Genomic DNA, 19,755 nt, shown 5'->3' on the forward strand with positions numbered 1-19,755 from the left:
ACTTCACTTTGACTTTTCACTTTCATGCATTGGAGTAGGAAATGGCAACCCACTCCAATGTTCTTGCCTGGAGAATCCCAGGGACGGGGGAGCCTGGTGGGCTGCCATCTATGGGTTCGCACAGAGTCGGACACGACTGAAGCGACTTAGCAGCAGCAGAGTTTATAAGCTAGGGGATGAGGCAAGAGGGATCTAGGTGGTAACAGATATAGAGTTGGAGATGTCAGTATGAACTCTGGTTTAATATAGGGGGGTACATTACACACACAGGTTAGCATACACATAATTCCTTGCTCTGTTGTTGAGAAGGTCTAGAAGCAATAATACCCCTGTAGCAACAAGGCTGAGGTCATAGCTTCTAATATTCTCCAATGAAATGTATCATGACTTTTTGGAGAAGTGGCTGATTCTAGAACTGTGGCAGGGAGTTTACAAGATGAGTTTGTAGAATCTTGTATTACTAGAAAGAAAGTGCTAAAAATATTATAAATAAAAACCCCAAACCTACACAGAATGATAGAGGGGGTGGGCTAGTATGTGAAAGGGATACAGGTACCAACTGAAATTTCCCAATAGCCAAAACTTGAGCAATTTGAGCAGCAAAATAAAGTAGTATAACATTATAATTCAAAATGTAAAATAAATATCCATGAGTCTGTATGTATAAGCAAATAAATGGGGTGATGAGACAAATCATCCATGTAGAAGAATTCCAGGTTTGTGGAGATATTCTCTCCTCAAGGAGGTGGAGCATGACTTTCCCCTCCTTAAGTGTGGGCTGCATATGGTGACTTTATTCAAGTGTGTGGAAAGGGGGCCTGAATTACTTTGCTGGGGCTGCCATAGGAAAGTGCCATGGACTGTGGCTTAAACAAAAGAAGTTTATTTTCTCACAATCCTAGAGGCCTGGAACAAAAAAGGACACTAGGTAAAAACTAAGGAAACCTGAATAAAATACAGGTGTTTGTGGTTTCCAGGTGTCGTAACCTATTTAAGCTGCTATAACAAAATAGCATAAATTACTGGGTAGCTTTTAAACAATAGAAATTTATTTCTCACAGTTACAGAGGCTAGAAAGTCCGAGATTAAAGTGCCAGCACATTCAGTATATGGTGAGAGCTGACTTCCTCATACGTGGCTGTCTTTTCATTATATCCTTACATGGCAGAAGGGGTGTGGGATCTGTCATTTTCACTACTGAGGGACTTTCACCATTACCACATGGAAGGGAGACGTGTGTCAGTGGTTACTGGAGGCACAGAATGAGAGTGGCTAATAAGTATTTGAAGTCAAGTAATTCAGGAAGATAAAGGCAATATAAAGCAGGCGAGTGCTATGGATTTGAGCAGACAGTATTTCAAGATCTAGAACAAACAACTACTGAAAGAAGCTAGGCTTAGAGATGCAGAGGCTGCTCCAATAGCAGGTGGTCAGCACGCAGGCTAGAAGACTGGGAACAAAAGGCCAGAGCTCAGAGATATTTTAGGAAACACAAGATTAGAATCTAGAATTAGAGTAATAGGTACTGGGAATAAAAATAATTGTACCTTTTGAGTTAAGTACGATCCTTTTTATCTTCCTTGCCTGGGGAGCCTTAAAGTGGGGCTAGGCCTAAGCTCCCAAGTGAGAGGAAGCTAGGATAACTGGCTGGAACTAGGGAAGTGCAGGGGTGGGCATCCAGGCGCACCTGATGTCTGCCTTCCAAATTTCAAGGCTTTTAGGTCAGTTTTTGTCTATTCTTCACTCTGCTTTTTCTGCTTCATAGTCTCGTTCCCCCTGGCTGTTCCTTTACATATCTTTTCAACAATAAATGACTCCCTCCCCAACCAGGGTTGCAAAGACTTAGTGACTGAATACATACACACACCCACACATGCACTCCAGTCTATATCATCTTTTGGATCTTTTAATTAACTGTATGAGGTTCCCACCCAAAGGTCACCTATGCCTCTGCATAGTCCTCTGAGACATTAAATATTAGGGTATGTAACTGCCAGCAAAAGTGCTGTGACCACTAACACTGTACTCTGCCTCTAGAGCTGGACCAGTGTTACAGAATTACTACTTTATGTGACCATGCAGCATAGGCTGCCCCTTCCCCTACCCCTTCAGCCACTTCTTCCAGTGAGCTCCCAGGCCAGGGACTATATTTCATTTATCTCTGTCTTTATGGTCTTCAGGGCTATTGCATGACAGGCCCTTAATAGATTTTTTTTTCACTTTGAGTAAAGCAATGACCACCCGACTAAAAAATGCTGTTTAGTTTTTCTCTCTCTTCTCTATTTAGTTTTTCTCCATTGCACATGGTTATCTGTTGAATTGTGCCCCCTAAAAGATGTTGAAGTCCTCACCCCTGCAACCTTTGAATGAGATTTTATTGGGAAATAGGGTCTGTGCAGATGATCAAGATGAAGGCACTAGTGTGGACCCTAATCCAGTATGACCATGTCCTTAGAAAAAGGGGAAATTTAGACAGAAGCACGTATGCACACAAAATACCACATGAAGATGAAGACAGAGACTGATGCAGCAGAAGCCAAGGAATGCCAAAGACTGCTAGGATGCCAAACCTTTAGGATGTAGGAGACAGGCATGGAACAGTCTCCCTTCCAGATCTCAACAGGAACTAACACTGCCAGTACCTTGTTCTGAGACTTCTAGCCTCCAGCCCACACAGTACATTTCTGTCTAAAACATCCAGGTCGTGGTTCTTTAATATGGCGCTAGCAAACTAATACACTTATCACCTTCACTTTCTAACTTTATAATTGTCTGTCTTCCTGACTAAAATGTCAGCTCCATGGGGTCAGGGATTTTGTTTGTTTTGTTTACTTTTTTTGCCCCCTAGGCATGTGGGATCTTAGTTTCCCAACCAGGGATCAAATCGGCACCCCCTGCATTGGAAGCAAGGAGTCTTAACCACTGGACTGCCAGGGAAGCCTCTGTTTTGTTTACCCTTGAAACCTTAGCCTGTAGAATATTTTCTGGTACAATGTAGCTCTCAGTGTCTGTTGAAACAAATACTTTGGAGGAAAGATTTTTCACAATAATTTGGAAACTTCATTTGGAAAACAATCTACATGAAAAATTTCCCCCTTAATAAAGCAATAATTGAAAACTTTATCAATTTAAAATAGCATATAAAATGTACTCTGGTTACTTCTTTGGGAGGGGGAAATCTTAAACCCTCAGAAGTTGTTCCTACTTCTGGTTTCCCTTGCTCCCTGATGGCAGAGTGCTTGGGACTATGAATATACATGGTTAAGGTAGGGAGGTCAGCCATCAGGGCTTCCTGATTGCTTCTTCCAGCTTTTAAGTCTATTCTCCTGAATGAATTAATGTAAGGTCCAGGGCAGAAAACCCTTCTCCTCTTCCTCATCCTCATTACCTTCCTCCTACAATGGGCTCAAATATTTGAGTGGTTCAACACCTGTGTTCAGGAATTAGAAGAACATAATTCTAGTTTCTTCAGGGGAAAAACAAAACAAAACAACTAAAAAACTTCACTAACGCCTATATCACTTAATTTTTTAGTTTTTTTTTTTTTTCAGTTTAGGGGAAGAAAAAATTTTCCTCCACCCTCTGAGGATCCCTGGCTGGGTCTGAAAATTAAACTGACAAAAAATAGATTAATGCAAGAAGATCATTCTGATTCATATTGCTTTACATGATACAAGAGCCTTCATAAGGAAATGAAGGCCCACATCAGTGACAAAACTTACTAGCTTTTATATTGGGTTGAACAAAGAGAAGCAGTTGTGGGAAAGTGACTTAATGTGGGGAGGCTAAAGGAAGATAAGAATTATAACAAGGTCTGTTTGTATAGAATTCTCTTGCTCTCGATTTCTTGTCCTTGAAGATAAGAATGTTACTTTCCTTCTGGTACTAGGGAGGGTATCTTTCATATAGAAATTTTATTTTCTGCTTTTGAGAAAAAGAAGGAAGGTCAGTATTTTTCTTGTATTTGATGTGTTTCAAGGTCCCCCAACTCAAAATAGCCATTATACCAAAGCAGCACATACCCTGAGGTGGTATACCCTGAACCCCTTCATCAGCGCACTCCCTGGGAGGTAGGTTACTAGCTGCAGGGTGAGAAAACAGAGTGGTTACCCTCCTTATACAAGGCATGGAGAACCTGTGAGGGGTAGAATTCAAATCTCTTCAATCTCAATCCAGTGCTCTTCCTGGTGTACTGCTCATAGCTGTAGATTTTCTCTTTTTTAAACAAAGGGTGGGATCCAAAGATTTGGTTTCAGAACTGGAAGGTACAGAGAATTCTGCAGGTCTCTGTAGTTAATCACCTCTGGCAGCTCTGAGCAGACTGTGGACAGACAGTGAGTAAGGGGAGGACTGGCTCCAAGTGTCCCATCAGTGATCTTCCTTCAAATACACATGCAGGATACACACCACTACCAAGGGCACCAGCCTTGAGAGATGCTCTTGATAGAAATCCCAGAGCCCCAGGACTGACATTAGGCACCACTTAAATTCAAGAAAGTAGGGAAAACCATTAGACCATTCAGGTATGACCTAAATCAAATCCCTTATGATTATACAGTGGAAGTGAGAAATAGATTTAAGGGCCTAGATCTGATAGATAGAGTGCCTGATGAACTATGGAATGAGGTTCGTGACATTGTACAGGAGACAGGGATCAAGACCATCCCCATGGAAAAGAAATGCAAAAAAGTAAAATGGCTGTCTGGGGAGGCCTTACAAATAGCTGTGAAGAGAAGTGAAAAGCAAAGGAGAAAAGGAAAGATATAAGCATCTGAATGCAGAGTTCCAAAGAATAGCAAGAAGAGATAAGAAAGCCTTCTTCAGCGATCAATGCAAAGAAATAGAGGAAAACAACAGAATGGGAAAGACTAGAGATCTCTTCAAGAAAATTAGAGATACCAAGGGAATATTTCATGCAAAGATGGGCTCGATAAAGGACAGAAATGATATGGACCTAACAGAAGCAGAAGAATTGTACAAAAAAGATCTTCATGACCCAGATAATCACGATGGTGTGATCACTGACCTAGAGCCAGACATCCTGGAATGTGAAGTCAAGTGGGCCTTAGAAAGCATCACTACGAACAAAGCTAGTGGAGGTGATAGAATTCCAGTTGAGCTATTCCAAATCCTGAAAGATGATGCTGTGAAAGTGCTGCACTCAATAAGTCAGCAAATTTGGAAAACTCAGCAGTGGCCACAGGACTGGAAAAGGTCAGTTTTCATTCCAATCCCAAAGAAAGGCAATGCCAAAGAATGCTCAAACTACCACACAATTGCATTCATCTCACACACTAGTAAAGTAATGCTCAAAATTCTCCAAGCCAGGCTTCAGCAATATGTGAACCGTGAACTTCTTGATGTTCAAGCTGGTTTTAGAAAAGGGAGAGGAACCAGAGATCAAATTGCCAACATCCGCTGGATCATCGTAAAATCAAGAGAGTTCCAGAAAAACATCTATTTCTGCTTTATTGACTATGCCAAAGCCTTGGACTGTGTGGATCACAATAAACTGTGGAAAATTCTGAAAGAGATGGGAATACCAGACCACCTGATCTGCCTCTTGAGTAATTTGTATGCAGGTCAGGAAGCAACAGTTAGAACTGGACATGAACAACAGACTGGTTCCAAATAGGAAAAGGAGTACGTCAAGGCTGTATACTGTCACCCTGTTTATTTAACTTATATGCAGAGTACATCATGAGAAATGCTGGACTGGAAGAAATACAAGCTGGAATGGGGAAACAGTGGAAACAGTGGCTGACTATTTTTCTGGGCTCCAAAATCACTGCAGATGGTGACTGCAGCCATGAAATTAAAAGATGCTTACTCCTTGGAAGGAAAGTTATGGCCAACCTAGATAGCATATTCAAAAGCAGAGACACTTTGCCAACAAAGGTCCATCTAGTCAAGGCTATGGTTTTTCCAGTGGTCATGTATGGATGTGAGAGTTGGACTGTGAAGAAGGCTGAGTGCCGAAGAATTGATGCTTTTGAACTGTGGTGTTAGAGAAGACTCTTGAGAGTCCCTTGGACTGCAAGGAGATCCAATCAGTCCATTCTGAAGGAGATCAGCCCTGGGATTTCTTTGGAGGGAATGATGCTGAAGCTGAAACTCCAGTACTTTGGCCACCTCATGTGAAGAGTTGACTCATTGGAAAAGACTCTGATGCTGGGAGGGATTGGGGGCAGGAGGAGAAGGGGACGACAGAGGATGAGATGGCTGGATGGCATCACCGACTCGATGGATGTGAGTCTGAGTGAACTCTGGGAGTTTGTGATGGACAGGGAGACCTGGCGTGCTGTGATTCACGGGGTCGCAAAGAGTCGGACATGACTGAGCGACTGATCTGATCTGATCTGAAGAGTTCAAAGAACTGAGGGAAGCCGGCCACACTAAAAAGAGGTTGGGTGAAAAATACAGAGATTAGCCAAGCTGGAATGAAAGTGTGGCTGTGTAGGAGGTAGGGGGTGAAGACGGCATGGTGGGTGGAGTGGAAGGGTCACATTCTTGTGCTTGAAGTGCAAGGATAACAGCGACTAGATAGAGAAAGAGGCTGGGACCAAAGGGTATTGGACCGCTATGCAGGCGCAGGCCTAGGAGCGGAGGCTCCAGGGCTGCCCCATGGCGGCATCTTGGTACCAGGCGCACTTATAGTTTAAAAACCCCCTATGCTTTGGTTTCACGAAACGACCCTGTGGCAGATGCTGAAGTAGTCGGGGTGACCATGGTGATTATTTCTCTCAGATTCCCAGTTCTTGCTCACTCCCAGACCTCTAAGGCTAACAAAGCTCTTCTGGAATTCTAGGTTATTCTGTGACCTTCCAAGAAGCCTCTCCCCAAATTCCTTTCTCTACAAATTCTGGGAAGCACAGGAGAAGCAGCCTGCAGAGTCGCAATCATTTACCTGGCCACCCTCAGTGACACAGCTATCGCTTCCCCTCTCGGGGGCTGGGCTATTCTGCACCGTCCTGTACTTGCTTGGGGTCGAGGGCATCCAGGAGGCGACGCGCCCCTGGGAAGGTTGTGCGAGTAGCAGGTGTCCTGGGGCGGGCTTCTGGGCTCTGCAGCGCGGGAGGAGGCGGCGGCGACGCTGGCTGGCAGGCAGATGATGCTCGGGGCCCGCAGCCGTTGGGAGGCAGCGTGAGCCCGAGAGAACCCGAAGCCGCCGCGGTGGCAGCAGCGCCGGAGCGCAGCCTCCTCCCGTTCCCATAATGCACAGGGAGGCGGCGGCGGCAGCATCACTGGCCGCCTGGGTGGCTGTGGCGGCGACCCGGAGGACCCCGGGCACACCGCGCGCGCGCCACTGCTCGCGGCGAGCCCGGGAGTGATGGCGAGCCCCCCGCAGGCCGGCAGCGCTTGAGGCGCCCCGCCCCGCCCCGCCCCGCCCTGCGCGGCCCGCCCCGCCCGGCCGGGCCCTGCCCTCCTCCCAGCCAGCGGCTGCCGGGGCGCTTCCTAGTTGGCGCGGGCGGCCGCCCAGGCGAGGTGCGGCCTCCGCACAGGCGGGGGGCGTCGGCGCCGCGGGGCCCGCCATGGCCGCGTCCGAGCTCTACACAAAGGTAAGGCGCCCCGCGAGCCGCGCCGTGGGGAGGGGGCCGCGCGACCCGCCGCCGTCGGCTGTCAGGCCAGGGAGGGGCCGGGGCGCGGGGGCCCGGTGAGGTCCCGCCTGCACCACCCCCTTTCCGAGCCTTTCAAAATCCCGGTCCCTGCCCGCCCGTGGGTCAACCGCAGGGGCGCCTTCCTCGTTCGGGCGTTGATGGTTAAGGCGGCGGGGGCAGCCCTGCCTCGGGGTGCCTCTCTGGTCCCTGCCACGCTTCTGGGCCGGGAGCAGTGCGGGTCTCTAAGTGGAAAGAGGCCCCCTGTGGATTTAGTAGGGCGGGCCTGGGTCAGGATTGCTCAGCTCTCAGTCTTGCTTTAGGAAAAATCCTGGCTGGTGGGAGATGCTAGATCTGGTAGATCTGATCGGTCTCTCCCTGAGGGACACGCGCTTAAAATAACGTCTTGTGTTGGTATGCGGTGCCACTTGAACCGCCAGCCAACCTTTCTGTGAGATTTGGAATCCTGCAAACGGTCGCCAGTCGATTTTCACGTTTAGTTGCCGGGTTTCAGATTGCTTACCCTGGGGTGGAGAGCCCCTGGGGAAGATACGGATAAATGCAAGCTGATTTCACTGGGATGGTGGATACTCATTTGTCGCTGGGAATTTGCAATCTGCGTGTAATCCCTCAGAGCCTTGTTAGGCTCCCTGTCTTCACCAGCCGCTGGGGCGAGCCTTCTCCTTCTGGGTTTAGTTCAAGGGAACTGGCAGCCTTTCCTTTCTTATACTGATGCCAATATTCTCTGGTGCTGCGGATCTCTGAATGGCATATTTTGGAGAACTTACCTGTCAAGACAGTGTGTGGTGCCCTTTGTGACTCTGTGTAGTCATGGCATTTTATACTACCACTCCTGTGTAGGTCAGTGTTTTGTCAGCTATTAATTACCTCCAATGCCAGTTAACAGAATTGCCTTAACTACTCTAGTTTGCATTTGTGTCTTGCATTTCAAGTCTACATTTATGGTCCCAGAATCATTGCTTCCAAATACGACCCAAGTAAGCCCAAGTTGCAGCATGTTATAGAAGGAAGAGGTCTGGACCACCCCCCCCCCCCCCGCCCCCCACTCCCCGCATCCAGAGACCTTGATTCTTCTAGTCTGGGCCTTTTCACTTACTGTGTGACCTTGGGCAAATCACTTAATCTCTCTGTACTTCAGTGTACTCATCTGTAAATGGAGTTAATTTTACCTGCCCTGCCTCTCACAAGGCTGTTGTGAGTATCAAACTTAATAATAGATGGGATTGCTTTTGTAACCTGTGAATTTCTTTACAAGTATAAGGTATATTTCTTCAAGCATGAAATGAGTTTGCATGAAACATATCCTGGGATCTCTTTGTTTCCAGCTGCAGATTTGAAAACTACACAATTGAAACTTCTCCCTAAACCTGGTCATTCTTAAGGCATTGTGGATTCTAACATATGATTGAATGCAATTGGAAATTGATCTGAATTTACTTCATTAAGAAACACTTATATAAAGCTAACTATGTGTCAGGTACTGTTTTAAGTGCTTTATACATATTAACTCATTTCTTAGAGGTAAGTGCTAAGAAATATCAGTCATTTTCACAAGAAGAGATAGGGTCTATAAATATTCCTCAATTACTTTGTATAGACTCCATTCTTCACTGCCTGAGGAGTCCATCCTTCAGCTGCCTGCCTATTTGTAGCCTGCTTAACAAGACTGGTTGGATAATACGTTTCTCTTGGATTTTGGATCTGTATTCCCAACCACCGCCCCCCCATACCCCCAAATAATTGGCAAGAAAAAAATTTAAAAGATCCTGGGATTTTTAAAATTTTAAGTTTGGGGGCTTTGGTAGTGGCATCATCACAATCTGTTTTAAAATTCACCCTCTAGTCATTGTAAAGACAAACTGGTTTAGGCATCAATAAGGAAGTTGAGCTTAATTGCCTTCTCCTAAATACATTTGTATCTAAGAATAATCTGGTCACTTGGCTTGTTGGCTTATTCTTTTTGTGAGTGGACCTTAGCTTAATGGCAGGCAGAACTATTAATTGAGCTCCTCCTGAATGCCAGGTACCCTGCGGAATGTTGAGGGGTTCTCACATGAACAAGACACATCCTTTTCCTCAAAGGGCTCACAGCCTGCTTCTTTTATTTTTGGCCCAATTTGAATCTCCAAGGGCATAAATAACCTGCTGTTGCCTCAGCAGCAGGCAGACAGCTGGTATGATATTTATTTGTAGAAGTTAGGGAACAGGTTGGGACATGAGAAGGTTGGAATGAGTCTAGAGATAGAGGCTTGCGTAGTGATTATTAGAGGAAGAGGGAAATCATTAGAAGTAATATCAGTGGATAAACACAAGGATTTTTCCCTTGCAGAGGATTATAGGGAAGGAAGTTCTGGGGTAGTCTACAAAGAAAGACATAATAGTGACATGCCATAATTATGATATTCAACATAAAGCAGTTAAATTTGTAAAGTGCCCTTTTAAATAATGTCATTCAGAGCTTAAAGGCAGATTTAGATGTGTGATACAAATCAGCTCCTATTACAGTGAAAGACAAAAGATCGTTCAGTTTATTCTTTTTAGCTACATTGATAATAGTTTTGTCACAGCAATTTAGCAGGGCTTCCTTTTTGTAAATTTTTCCAACAGTATAAACATTTTCAGGGCAATAGCCTGGTTCCTAGGATACAGCATTTCTGGAAACTAACATTTTGATTAAAGCATGTTTGTTGTTGGTAAAAATAACAGCTTTATTGAGACAGAATTCACACACCATACAATTCACCAATTTAAAATGTACAGCTCAAGGATTTAGTATAACCACACAGTTGTGTGTTGATTTGCTTTTAGATCCACCTGACTTGTTCCTGAAAGAATCACAGGGGGCTGGGACATCTTATTATATCTGGCTTTAAAAATGTTTGCTAGTCATGACTTGCCAGTGGATATCTGAATCATGACATCACCTGTAACTACTTTCAGCAACTTCAAAGGATTCAGCATTTGTGGAACAGGGTTTATTAATTAGACCTGAATGGGTCACCAACAGCAATAAAATGGCATCCCAGTCTTCCTCTCATCAGGTTCCCAGACTCCACAGGCAGCACATAAATGCTGTAGAATAGCCAGCATTACCTCAAGTTTAATTAGGAGTCCCATAGTTTGTCAGGATGCTGAGTTTTCTAACAGTGCAAAAGCTATCTAAACCCCCAACTTGAGAAGCCAAGTAAACTTCCTTAGGTGAAACACCTGTTAGGCCAATAGATTGTATATCTGTAATCTTCCTTTCCCATTGTATTTCTTCATACCTACCAAAGCCACATGGACTAGATATTTTCTGGGATAGTTCCAATTTTATGTTCTATGCCATTGTCCCTTTAAGGCATCAATCCTGGAAATTCTAATATTTTGGTGTTGAAATTGCATTTTTCAGACTGCTTCCAATATCTTAAAGCAGAACAGAAATCTCTGATATTGTGCCCTGATTTGGGGCTTTGGCAAGTATATTCACTTTTCTAAAGTCTCCTGTCAGGCTCCTTCTGTCTATATTTCTTCCTAATGTTCTTTGGCCTGTTAATGGTTGGAAACCTCTGTAGCCTTTTGTTTGTCCAATTCTTCTCCTTTACTAATTCTAATTTCACTTGACATCCAGCTGACAGTTCTGTCTCAATGGCCTGACTTGTACACATTTTATCTTATTATAGTTATTTGTGTATATGTAAGCCACTCCCGCAATACTGTTAACCCCCTGAGATGCTGATCAGGTTTGTTTACCTCCTATAGAGCCTAGCACAATGTCTTCCACATAGTAGGTGCTCATTAAGTATTTGTTAGATGCATGAAAGAATATTTTAACAGGAGAGAAACAGAAAATAATGGTTTGGGATGATTAGTCCACTTGTAGGACAGAAGCAGAGTACAAAGAAATGGTTAAACAAGTCAGCACATTTTCAGGCATGTTGAACAGGGTGAGTAATAGAGAGGAGAGCTGGGCATCACGGAAACCAAGGAAACTGTTGGAGGAAACAAAATGGAAAGTGATGGACATCTGCTAGACTGAGGTACAGGCAGAAGGTGTGAGAGTTCTCTGTGATGAAGCAGATTCAAGGTAGGAAGGAGAGGGAATAGTGTAAGTTAACACCAGTGGCTCTAGCTTAGAAATTGGAAGTTAATTCTCATGTATGTCGAAGTTTTGCTGACTCTGTGAAACTTGTAAGCTACTCAGAAATACTTCTTTAGACTGCTTGTGCAAAGCAGAATAGTCTTGATTTCCTCTTGAAATTTGTTACTGTTTCTTGAAGTGTGACAGTTTGATGTATTGCCCAGTGGCTAAAAGGTTACCAAAAAGTTACCATTTTAATGAGGGTTGTTACTGCCAGATAAATAGTTTATATATTCCTGGTGCTTTTTGAAGTAGGGGGGCATTAGGATGATCTGAATGGGCTTCCAGGGATTTAACTTCAGCTTCCAAAAGGTTGAGATGGGGTGGAGGGGGATAACGTTCCTATTGAGAGTGTGGAAGAGGCAGCAAAATTCATCAGGAGAATCTAGAGGCACATGGCCCACTGGAGGATGGATTGGCTTTGTTTGTCCCCAGTTTAGGTAGTTCTTAACAAAGTATGAGGTATTATCAGAGTATAAACTCCTGGCTGATTTGCAGAATAAGACCTGACCCTAGGTCAAATACCAAGTGGGCAGCCCCACTCCACTCTGACGGGCCTGTCCTGTCCCACAGTGGTTTTCCCAGACTTTCTCCATTTGTCAGCCTGGGAGACTGTCTTCTTCCTTCCCTCTGGCTCCTACCTCTGTGTCTCTGTCTTTCTCTAATCAACTTTATTTATGTATAATTTGCATGTAATAAAATTCATTTTAAGTGCACAGTTTGAGTTTTGATATTCTGTCATGTATCCACCATCACAAACAAGATACAGAACATTTCTGTCACTCTCAGAAGTTCTTAGGTTCTTGGGTTCTTCTCTTCCCCTGCTTATTCAAAGCATTTACTGGAGTTGGCTCACCTGCAGGGGCAGGGGAAAGAGTTGTGTGTTGTTTTTTTTTTTTCCCAAAAATGTATGTTATAGTTCCACTTTGGAGCCCAACTGATACTGATAACGATATAGAGACCCGCACTTCATCGACAGTGGGAGAAGGGAGTAGATGGAAAGGAATTTATATGGTTTATTTAATCTTTCTTTCATTCCTCACCTTTACTGATGGTGTTTGCCTTTGATGCCTTGTTTCCTTAGGTCATTAGTGTGCTAAAATGCCCTTTAGTCAATTCAGCCCTTTAACAGTTCTCTTGCCCCATCGACCTTAGTTGTAATACCTGTCTGGGTTTGTACTGATAGAGATTTGTAACCTTTACAGAAACTTATCCCTGGCTTCTTCACACCATAGACAGCCTCCACGTCTCTTTAAAGCCCTTTTCAGTTGAAAGTCTCTTTAACCAGCTTCCATTTGCATTAAATGTCTCCACAGAGGCCTTTTGCCAATCGTAGAACTTAGGGATGATGTGATTATGCTTTAATTTCAAAATAATAGCTGCAAACTTGATTGAAATCAAGGGAGAAGTGCGTCATCCACTCCTAAGTGTTCATGAGGAACATTTATCTACCTCATTTGGTCTGAAGTGCCACTGTGTTCATAAATGTGAGCACAGGGCTGGACTGGAGGGAGAGGGGACATAAAAAAAGAAAAGTTTTGTCTCTCTATTCACTCATACAAAAACATGCATTGTGTTGGCCAGGAATCCTGTGTCTATGGTTGGGGTATATTTTTATTTTATTTTATAATTATTTAATAAATATATTCTGAAGGAACTTCAGAATGGGAGAAATAAAATGATCAGGGAAGTGAAGAGGCTTGACAGAATAAAAAGACAGACTCTTCAAAAAGATGAAGGTAAACTGGGAAAATAGTGAATTATTTAACATCAAGATTAGAAGTTTATAACATCAAATCCCAGTTTAGTAAGGATACTTGTTAGAGCTTGAAATAAACAGTCATTTAAAATGAATTTCTAATCTAACCATTGTTTTAGACATATGAGACACATTGTCTCAGGTTATGATATCAGCTAAGATGTAGATAATAGAAAGGGTCTGGCTAATTCATGGATCATAGTTCTGACACATAGACTTTCCAGATCTCTCTTTGATAGTTTATTAGCCAGAACTGTTTTAGTTGGAAGTGATGGAAACCCAACTCAAAGCCAAAAGGGATTTTATTTGCTTAGATGTCCTAAAAGCCTAGGCATGGCTAGATTCAAGACTCAGACATGGTCTCTGGTATTCTCTGTCACTGACTTTCATGTCAGACTGCTATTTGACATTGGTTTCATCCTCAGGACAGTTCTTTTCTGGATGAAAAAAGTGGTAAGTGGCACCCGCCAATCACATGGTCTAGCTCTGGGCCTGGAAGAAGAGAGCCTGGTGGAGCATTTCTGACTGACCTTGCTTGTGGTCATGTGCCCTCTCCTGACACTGTGCTGAGGAGGTGATGGGGGAGGAAGGCAGTGAGCAGTCCAGTCTTGCTCATCTCAGAGGCCAGAGGGAGGATAGGACGTTGTGATTGATAGTCCCACTCAGACCTTGTGGGGTAGCTGAAAGCTGTTCCCCATCAGAAGGAATGGTGCTAGAGAGACAAAACAATATCCACTATGAATCAGTCACCAAAAGTGCCAAAGTGCCTGAGTTCTGCCTCCTGTTCTGATTTTTGAGCAGATGAATGGGAGGGTTTTTGACTGGGAGGATATTGGCTATCTGTCCCCTAGAGAGTAACTTCTAATTAAAAGAAAAGCCTTGGAGAATCCATAACAGCAAATGTTGATAAAGCATATGAAGGGGGATAATTAGGAGTATGAGAGTAATAGATATATACTACTATATATAAAATAGATAAGTAGCAAGAATTTATTGCATAGCATGGAAACTATATTCAGTATCTTATAACAACCTATAATGAAAAATAATCTGGAAAAAAATATAAAATGGAATCACTTTGCTGTACTCTTGAAACTAACATAATATTGTAAATCAACTATACTTCAATTTTTTTGAAGGTAGATGATTTAAAAATTATCTTTTATTCAGTCCTAATTAGAAAGTAATTTTGTGTGAGTTTATGTGTTTTAAACAAACACTATTGTGTTAGACTAATTTTAAATTAGGCTAGACTAGTTAGAACCTAATTTTTCATCTTACCATACTGGAGTGATTACAATAAGATAATCAGCTATTTCTTTAAGGATACACTGTCTCTTTAAAATTTTTTTATAGCAGTACTTAAAACAACTTTTAAACAAGTTTGATCTCTCTATGCTCAAGCTGAAAAATATCTTCTAGTTTGCTAAGCATCATGCTCAGGTTGGAAGCAGAACTACTAGAGATATTTTCCATAAAATTAGGAAAAGTACTTCTTAATAGTAATAAATTTGGGTCAAAATCTGGATTAAACTTTCATCGATTTAGAATGTGTATTCGTTAAAATCTTATTTTGGAGATGGGAAGTTAAACCCACTAGAGCTAATATTGTATCTTAACCCAGCCTTCCTGTTGATACTCATTGTTTTCATTCTAACAAAGATTTCTCAGCTTCTGCACTATTCTGTTTTCTGGGGACATGTCCTGTGTGTTGTAGGATACTTAGTGGCATCTCTAACCTTTATCTGCCAGATCCAGTAGCAACCCCCAGCCACCGTTGTGACAACCGATCCATGTTGTCTACAGACATTGCCTAATGTTCCCTAGGGAGCAATCCCTGGTCTCCTGCCCCTGCTTGAGAACCACTGCCCTAGATCTTGAGACCTAGATTAGGGTAGGAAAAGTGGGAAAGAGTTAAAAATAAAAATGGAGATTAATTGGAAAAACTTTTAAAAATTGACTTTTTAGTAATACCTCTTCTGCTTATAGGAATGTTGTATTATAGATAATTCAGAAAATAAAAAAAGCATAAAGGAAAATTTTGTAAAAACAAATTATACCATCCAGAGATTATCATTTTCAACCATTAATTTACTTCTTTAAGTCTTTTACCTATTTATATTAGTATTTTTATGATTTTTAAGCTTAATATATATTGAGATAATTTTTATATTATAAATATTTCTTTATTAAAAAAATTTAAAGCAAAAATTTTTAGACTGTGCTGTGCAGCCTGTAGAATCTTAGTTCCCTAACTAGGGATTGAACCCATGTCCCCTACATTGGGAGCTTGGACTTTTAACCACTGGGAGTCCTATAAAATATTCACTAAAAATGTTTTTCATGGCTGCATAATATTCCATCACCCAGGTGTACCATAAATTATTTACCATAATTTATTTTCACTGTGGGCTTCCCTGGTGGTTTTGTTGGTAAAGAACCCACCTGCCAGTATAGGAGACGTGAGTTCAAACCCTGGGTTGGAAAGATTCCCCAGAGGAGAAAATGCCACCCACTCCCATATTCTTGTCTGAGAAATCCCATGGATCAATGAACCTGGCAGGCTACAATCCATGGGTTGAAAAGAGCCTGACATGACTTAGTGACTGAACACTACCACCACTACCACCAATTTTCACTGTAAAAAGAAATGTACTATGATGAACATTTGTTGTACATAAATCTTTGCTTGGATTAGTAAGCTTTAGTCAATTTCAGACTCTACATCTCTTTGGCAAGGGTTGGCATTTACGATTTTTCAGGGTAGGGTATTGATATTTATTTCATTTTAAAAATAGCACTTTTTATATATGTTGCTTCAGGGCTAGGATGGCCAGATGTCCCATTTCTGTGAGATGCCTTCTGCCATCCAGTACCTTTATTCTGTTTGGAAAAATCCTCTTAGAGTAGGATATATAAGTTTACTGAAAAAAACTAATCCTTTTGGAAATCTGAACTATTTACTTTTTCCGACAATTTTCCTTATTGTTGTTCTTATTCACTGTTTCTGCTTGATCTTGGGTGAATCTGGGTCAGAAAGCATAATAGAATTAGAAATATTTTTAAAAAGAGAAAAAAACAAACAAACCCATGAAGCTGCTGTCTTAAAGTATAAACAATTACATTGTAACTTGAAAACTACCTGAATATATGTTATTTCCAACAAAATGAATATATGTTACAAGGATATGCTTGTAAACAGCATATCCTTCTAATTAGAGCAAACTACTATTTGTCTGGAGTGGTCAGAGGATGAGTTTTTCTTCAGCGAGCCGTTAAGAACCTGAGAGACCTTTCGCACAACCACCTGGGCTTCCCAGGTGACTCAGTGGTAAAGAGTCTGCCTGCCAGTGCAGGAGACGCAAGAGATGCAGGTTTGACCTCTCGGTTGGGAAGATTCCCTGGAGTAGGAAATGGCAACCCACTCTAGTATTCTTGCCTGGAAAATTCCATGAACAGAGGAGCCTGGAGGGCTACAGTCCATGGGGTTGCAAGAGGTCGGACACCACTGAGTGACTGAGCACACACCTATTTTAAAGCAATTAGGATGGAACAAAACACACCAGTGATAAAGACGTCACTGTAAAATGGACTCTTCATACATAGAAGGTGTTTCGGGGTTTGTGAGGCCTGCCGGCATTGCTTGGTATAACAGCCCACTTTAAGGACTGGTAGCCACAAATATGGTTGGAGATTGATTGTGTGAAAATTTAGGTATTGAAGACATAGGAAACTTGAGTTGAAGCCTTAGCATCCTTGAAAGTTCTTTGCTCTTCTTCCTCCACTAAAACATAGAAATTTACCTTATTTAGTTTTCATTTGCTTTCTTCTAAAAACTGTGACTTGCATAAATGCATGATTCCAAGGCAGTACAATTAACAAATAATAATGGTGAATATTTACTGAGGCCTTACTATGGACCAGACTGTTCAGAGGACTTTGTTACAACTGTTCCTTCCTTGGCTTCCACCTCTCCCAGTACCTGAAACTCAGGGAGTGTATCATAGCTGTCAAGGCATGAACTCTGCACTTGAATTCTGGTTTGAATCTTGGATTCACTATTCACTATCTCTGTGACCTTAACATTTCTGTGCCTCAATTTCATCATTTTTATAATGGGGATAACAATATTTACTTCATGAGATGGAGTAGCTCTATACAGTCAGCAAAAACAAGACTGGGAGCTGACTGTGGCTCAGATCATGAACTCCTTATTGCCAAATTCAGACTTGAATTGAAGAAAGTAGGGAAATCCACTAGGCCATTCTGGTATGACCTAAACCAAATCCCTTACGATTATACAGTGGAAGTGAGAAATAGATTCAAGGGACTAGATCTGATAGACAGAGTACCTGATGAACTATGGACAGAGGTTCGTGACATTGTACAGGAGACAGGGATAAAGACCATCCCTATGGAAAAGAAATGCAAAAAAGCAAAATGGCTGTCTGAGGAGGCCTTATAAATAGCTGTGAAAAGAAGAGAAGCAAAAAGCAAAGGAGAAAAGGAAAGATAGAAGCATCTGAATGCAGAGTTCCAAAGAATAGCAAGGAGAGATAAGAAAGCCTTCCTCAGCTATTAATGCAAAAAAATAGAGGAAAACAATCCAATGGGAAAGACTAGAGATCTCTTCGAGAAAATTAGAGATACCAAGGGAACATTTCATGCAAAGATGGGCTCGATAAAGGACAGAAATGGTATGGACCTAACAGAAGCAGAAGATATTAAGAAGAGGTGGCAAGAATACAGAGAAGAACTATACAAAAAAGATCTTCATGACCCAGATAACCATGATGTTGTGATCACTGACCTCGAGCCAGACATCCTGGAATGTGAAGTCAAGTGGGCCTTTAGAAGCATCACTACGAACAAAGCTAGTGTGGTGATGGAATTCCAGTTGAGCTATTTCAAATTCTGAAAGATGATGCTGTGAAAGTGCTGCACTCAATATGCCAGCAAATTTGGAAAACTCAGCAGTGGCCACAGGACTGGAAAAGGTCAGTTTTCATTCCAATCCCAAAGAAAGGCAATGCCAAAGAATGCTCAAACTACTGCACAATTGCACTCATCTCACACGGTAGTAAAGTAATGCTCAAAATTCTCTAAGCCAGGCTTTAGCAATACGTGAACTGTGAACTTCTGGATGTTCAAGCTGGTTTTAGAAAAGACGGAGGAACCAGAGATCAAATTGCCAACATCCGCTGGATCATTGAAAAGGCAAGAGAGTTCCAGAAAAACGTCTATTTCTGCTTTATTGACTATGCCAAAGCCTTTGTGTGGATCACAATAAACTGTGGAAAATCCTGAAAGAGATGGGAATACCAGACCACCTGACCTGCGTCTTGAGAAACCTGTATGCAGGTAGGGAAGCAACAGTTAGAACTGGACATGGAACAACAGACTGATTCCAAATAGGAAAAGGAGTACATCAAGGCTGTATATTGTCACCCTGCTTATTTAACTTCTATGCAGAGTACATCATGAGAAACGCTGGGCTGGAAGAAGCACAAGCTGGAATCAAGATTGCTGGGAGAAATATCAATAACCTCACATATGCAGATGACACCACCCTTATGGCAGAAGTGAAGAACTAAAGAGCCTGTTGATGAAAGTGAAAGTGGAGAGTGAAAAAGTTGGCTTAAAGCTCAACATTCAGAAAACGAAGATCATGGCATCTGGTACCATCACTTCATGGCAAATAGATGGGGAAACAGTGGAAACAGTGGCTGATTTTATTTTTCTGGGCTCCAAAATCACTGCAGATGGTGATTGCAGCCATGAAATTAAAAGACACTTACTCCTTGGAAGGAAAGTTATGACCAACCTAGACAGCATATTCAAAAGCAGAGACATTACTTTGCCAACAAAGGTCCATCTAGTCAAGGCCATGATGTTTCCAGTAGTCATGTATGGATGTGAGAGTTGGACTATAAAGAAAGCTGAGTGCTGAAGAATTGATGCTTTTGAACTGTGGTGTTGGAGAAGACTCTGGAGAGTCTCTTAGACTGCAAGGAGATCCAACCAGTCCATCCTAGGAAATCAGTCCTGAATATTCATCAGAAGGACTGATGTTGAAGCTGAAACTCCAATACTTTGGCCACCTGATGCGAAGAGCTGACTCATTTGAAAAGACCCTGATGCTGGGAAAGATTGAAGGCGGGAGGAGAAGGGCATGACAGAGGATGAGATGGTTGGATGGCATCACTGACTCAATAGACATGAGTGTGAGTGAACTCCGGGAGTTGGTGATGGACAGGGAG

General features: G+C 42.4%; 1 protein-coding gene across 5 annotated transcripts in view; it reads left to right on the top strand.

Annotated features, from left to right (window-relative positions):
• Window positions 1–7,445: 7,445 nt before the first annotated feature.
• MYO5A (myosin VA) overlaps window positions 7,446–19,755 on the top strand; it is a 205,627-nt gene continuing 193,317 nt past the window's right edge. For 4 of the 5 annotated variants that reach the window (XM_005211877.4, XM_005211879.4, XM_024998029.2 and 1 more), the window contains exon 1: window positions 7,446–7,559. In XM_005211877.4, the coding sequence (XP_005211934.1) occupies window positions 7,533–7,559 (27 nt within the window). In that variant the 5' untranslated portion in view covers window positions 7,446–7,532. Of the gene's footprint in view, window positions 7,560–8,659; window positions 9,094–19,755 lie in introns of those variants that run through there. The other variant, XM_059890853.1, reaches the window with a different exon arrangement.

This window comes from Bos taurus, chromosome 10 (genome assembly GCF_002263795.3).
Source record: "Bos taurus isolate L1 Dominette 01449 registration number 42190680 breed Hereford chromosome 10, ARS-UCD2.0, whole genome shotgun sequence".
NCBI lineage: Eukaryota > Metazoa > Chordata > Mammalia > Artiodactyla > Bovidae > Bos > Bos taurus.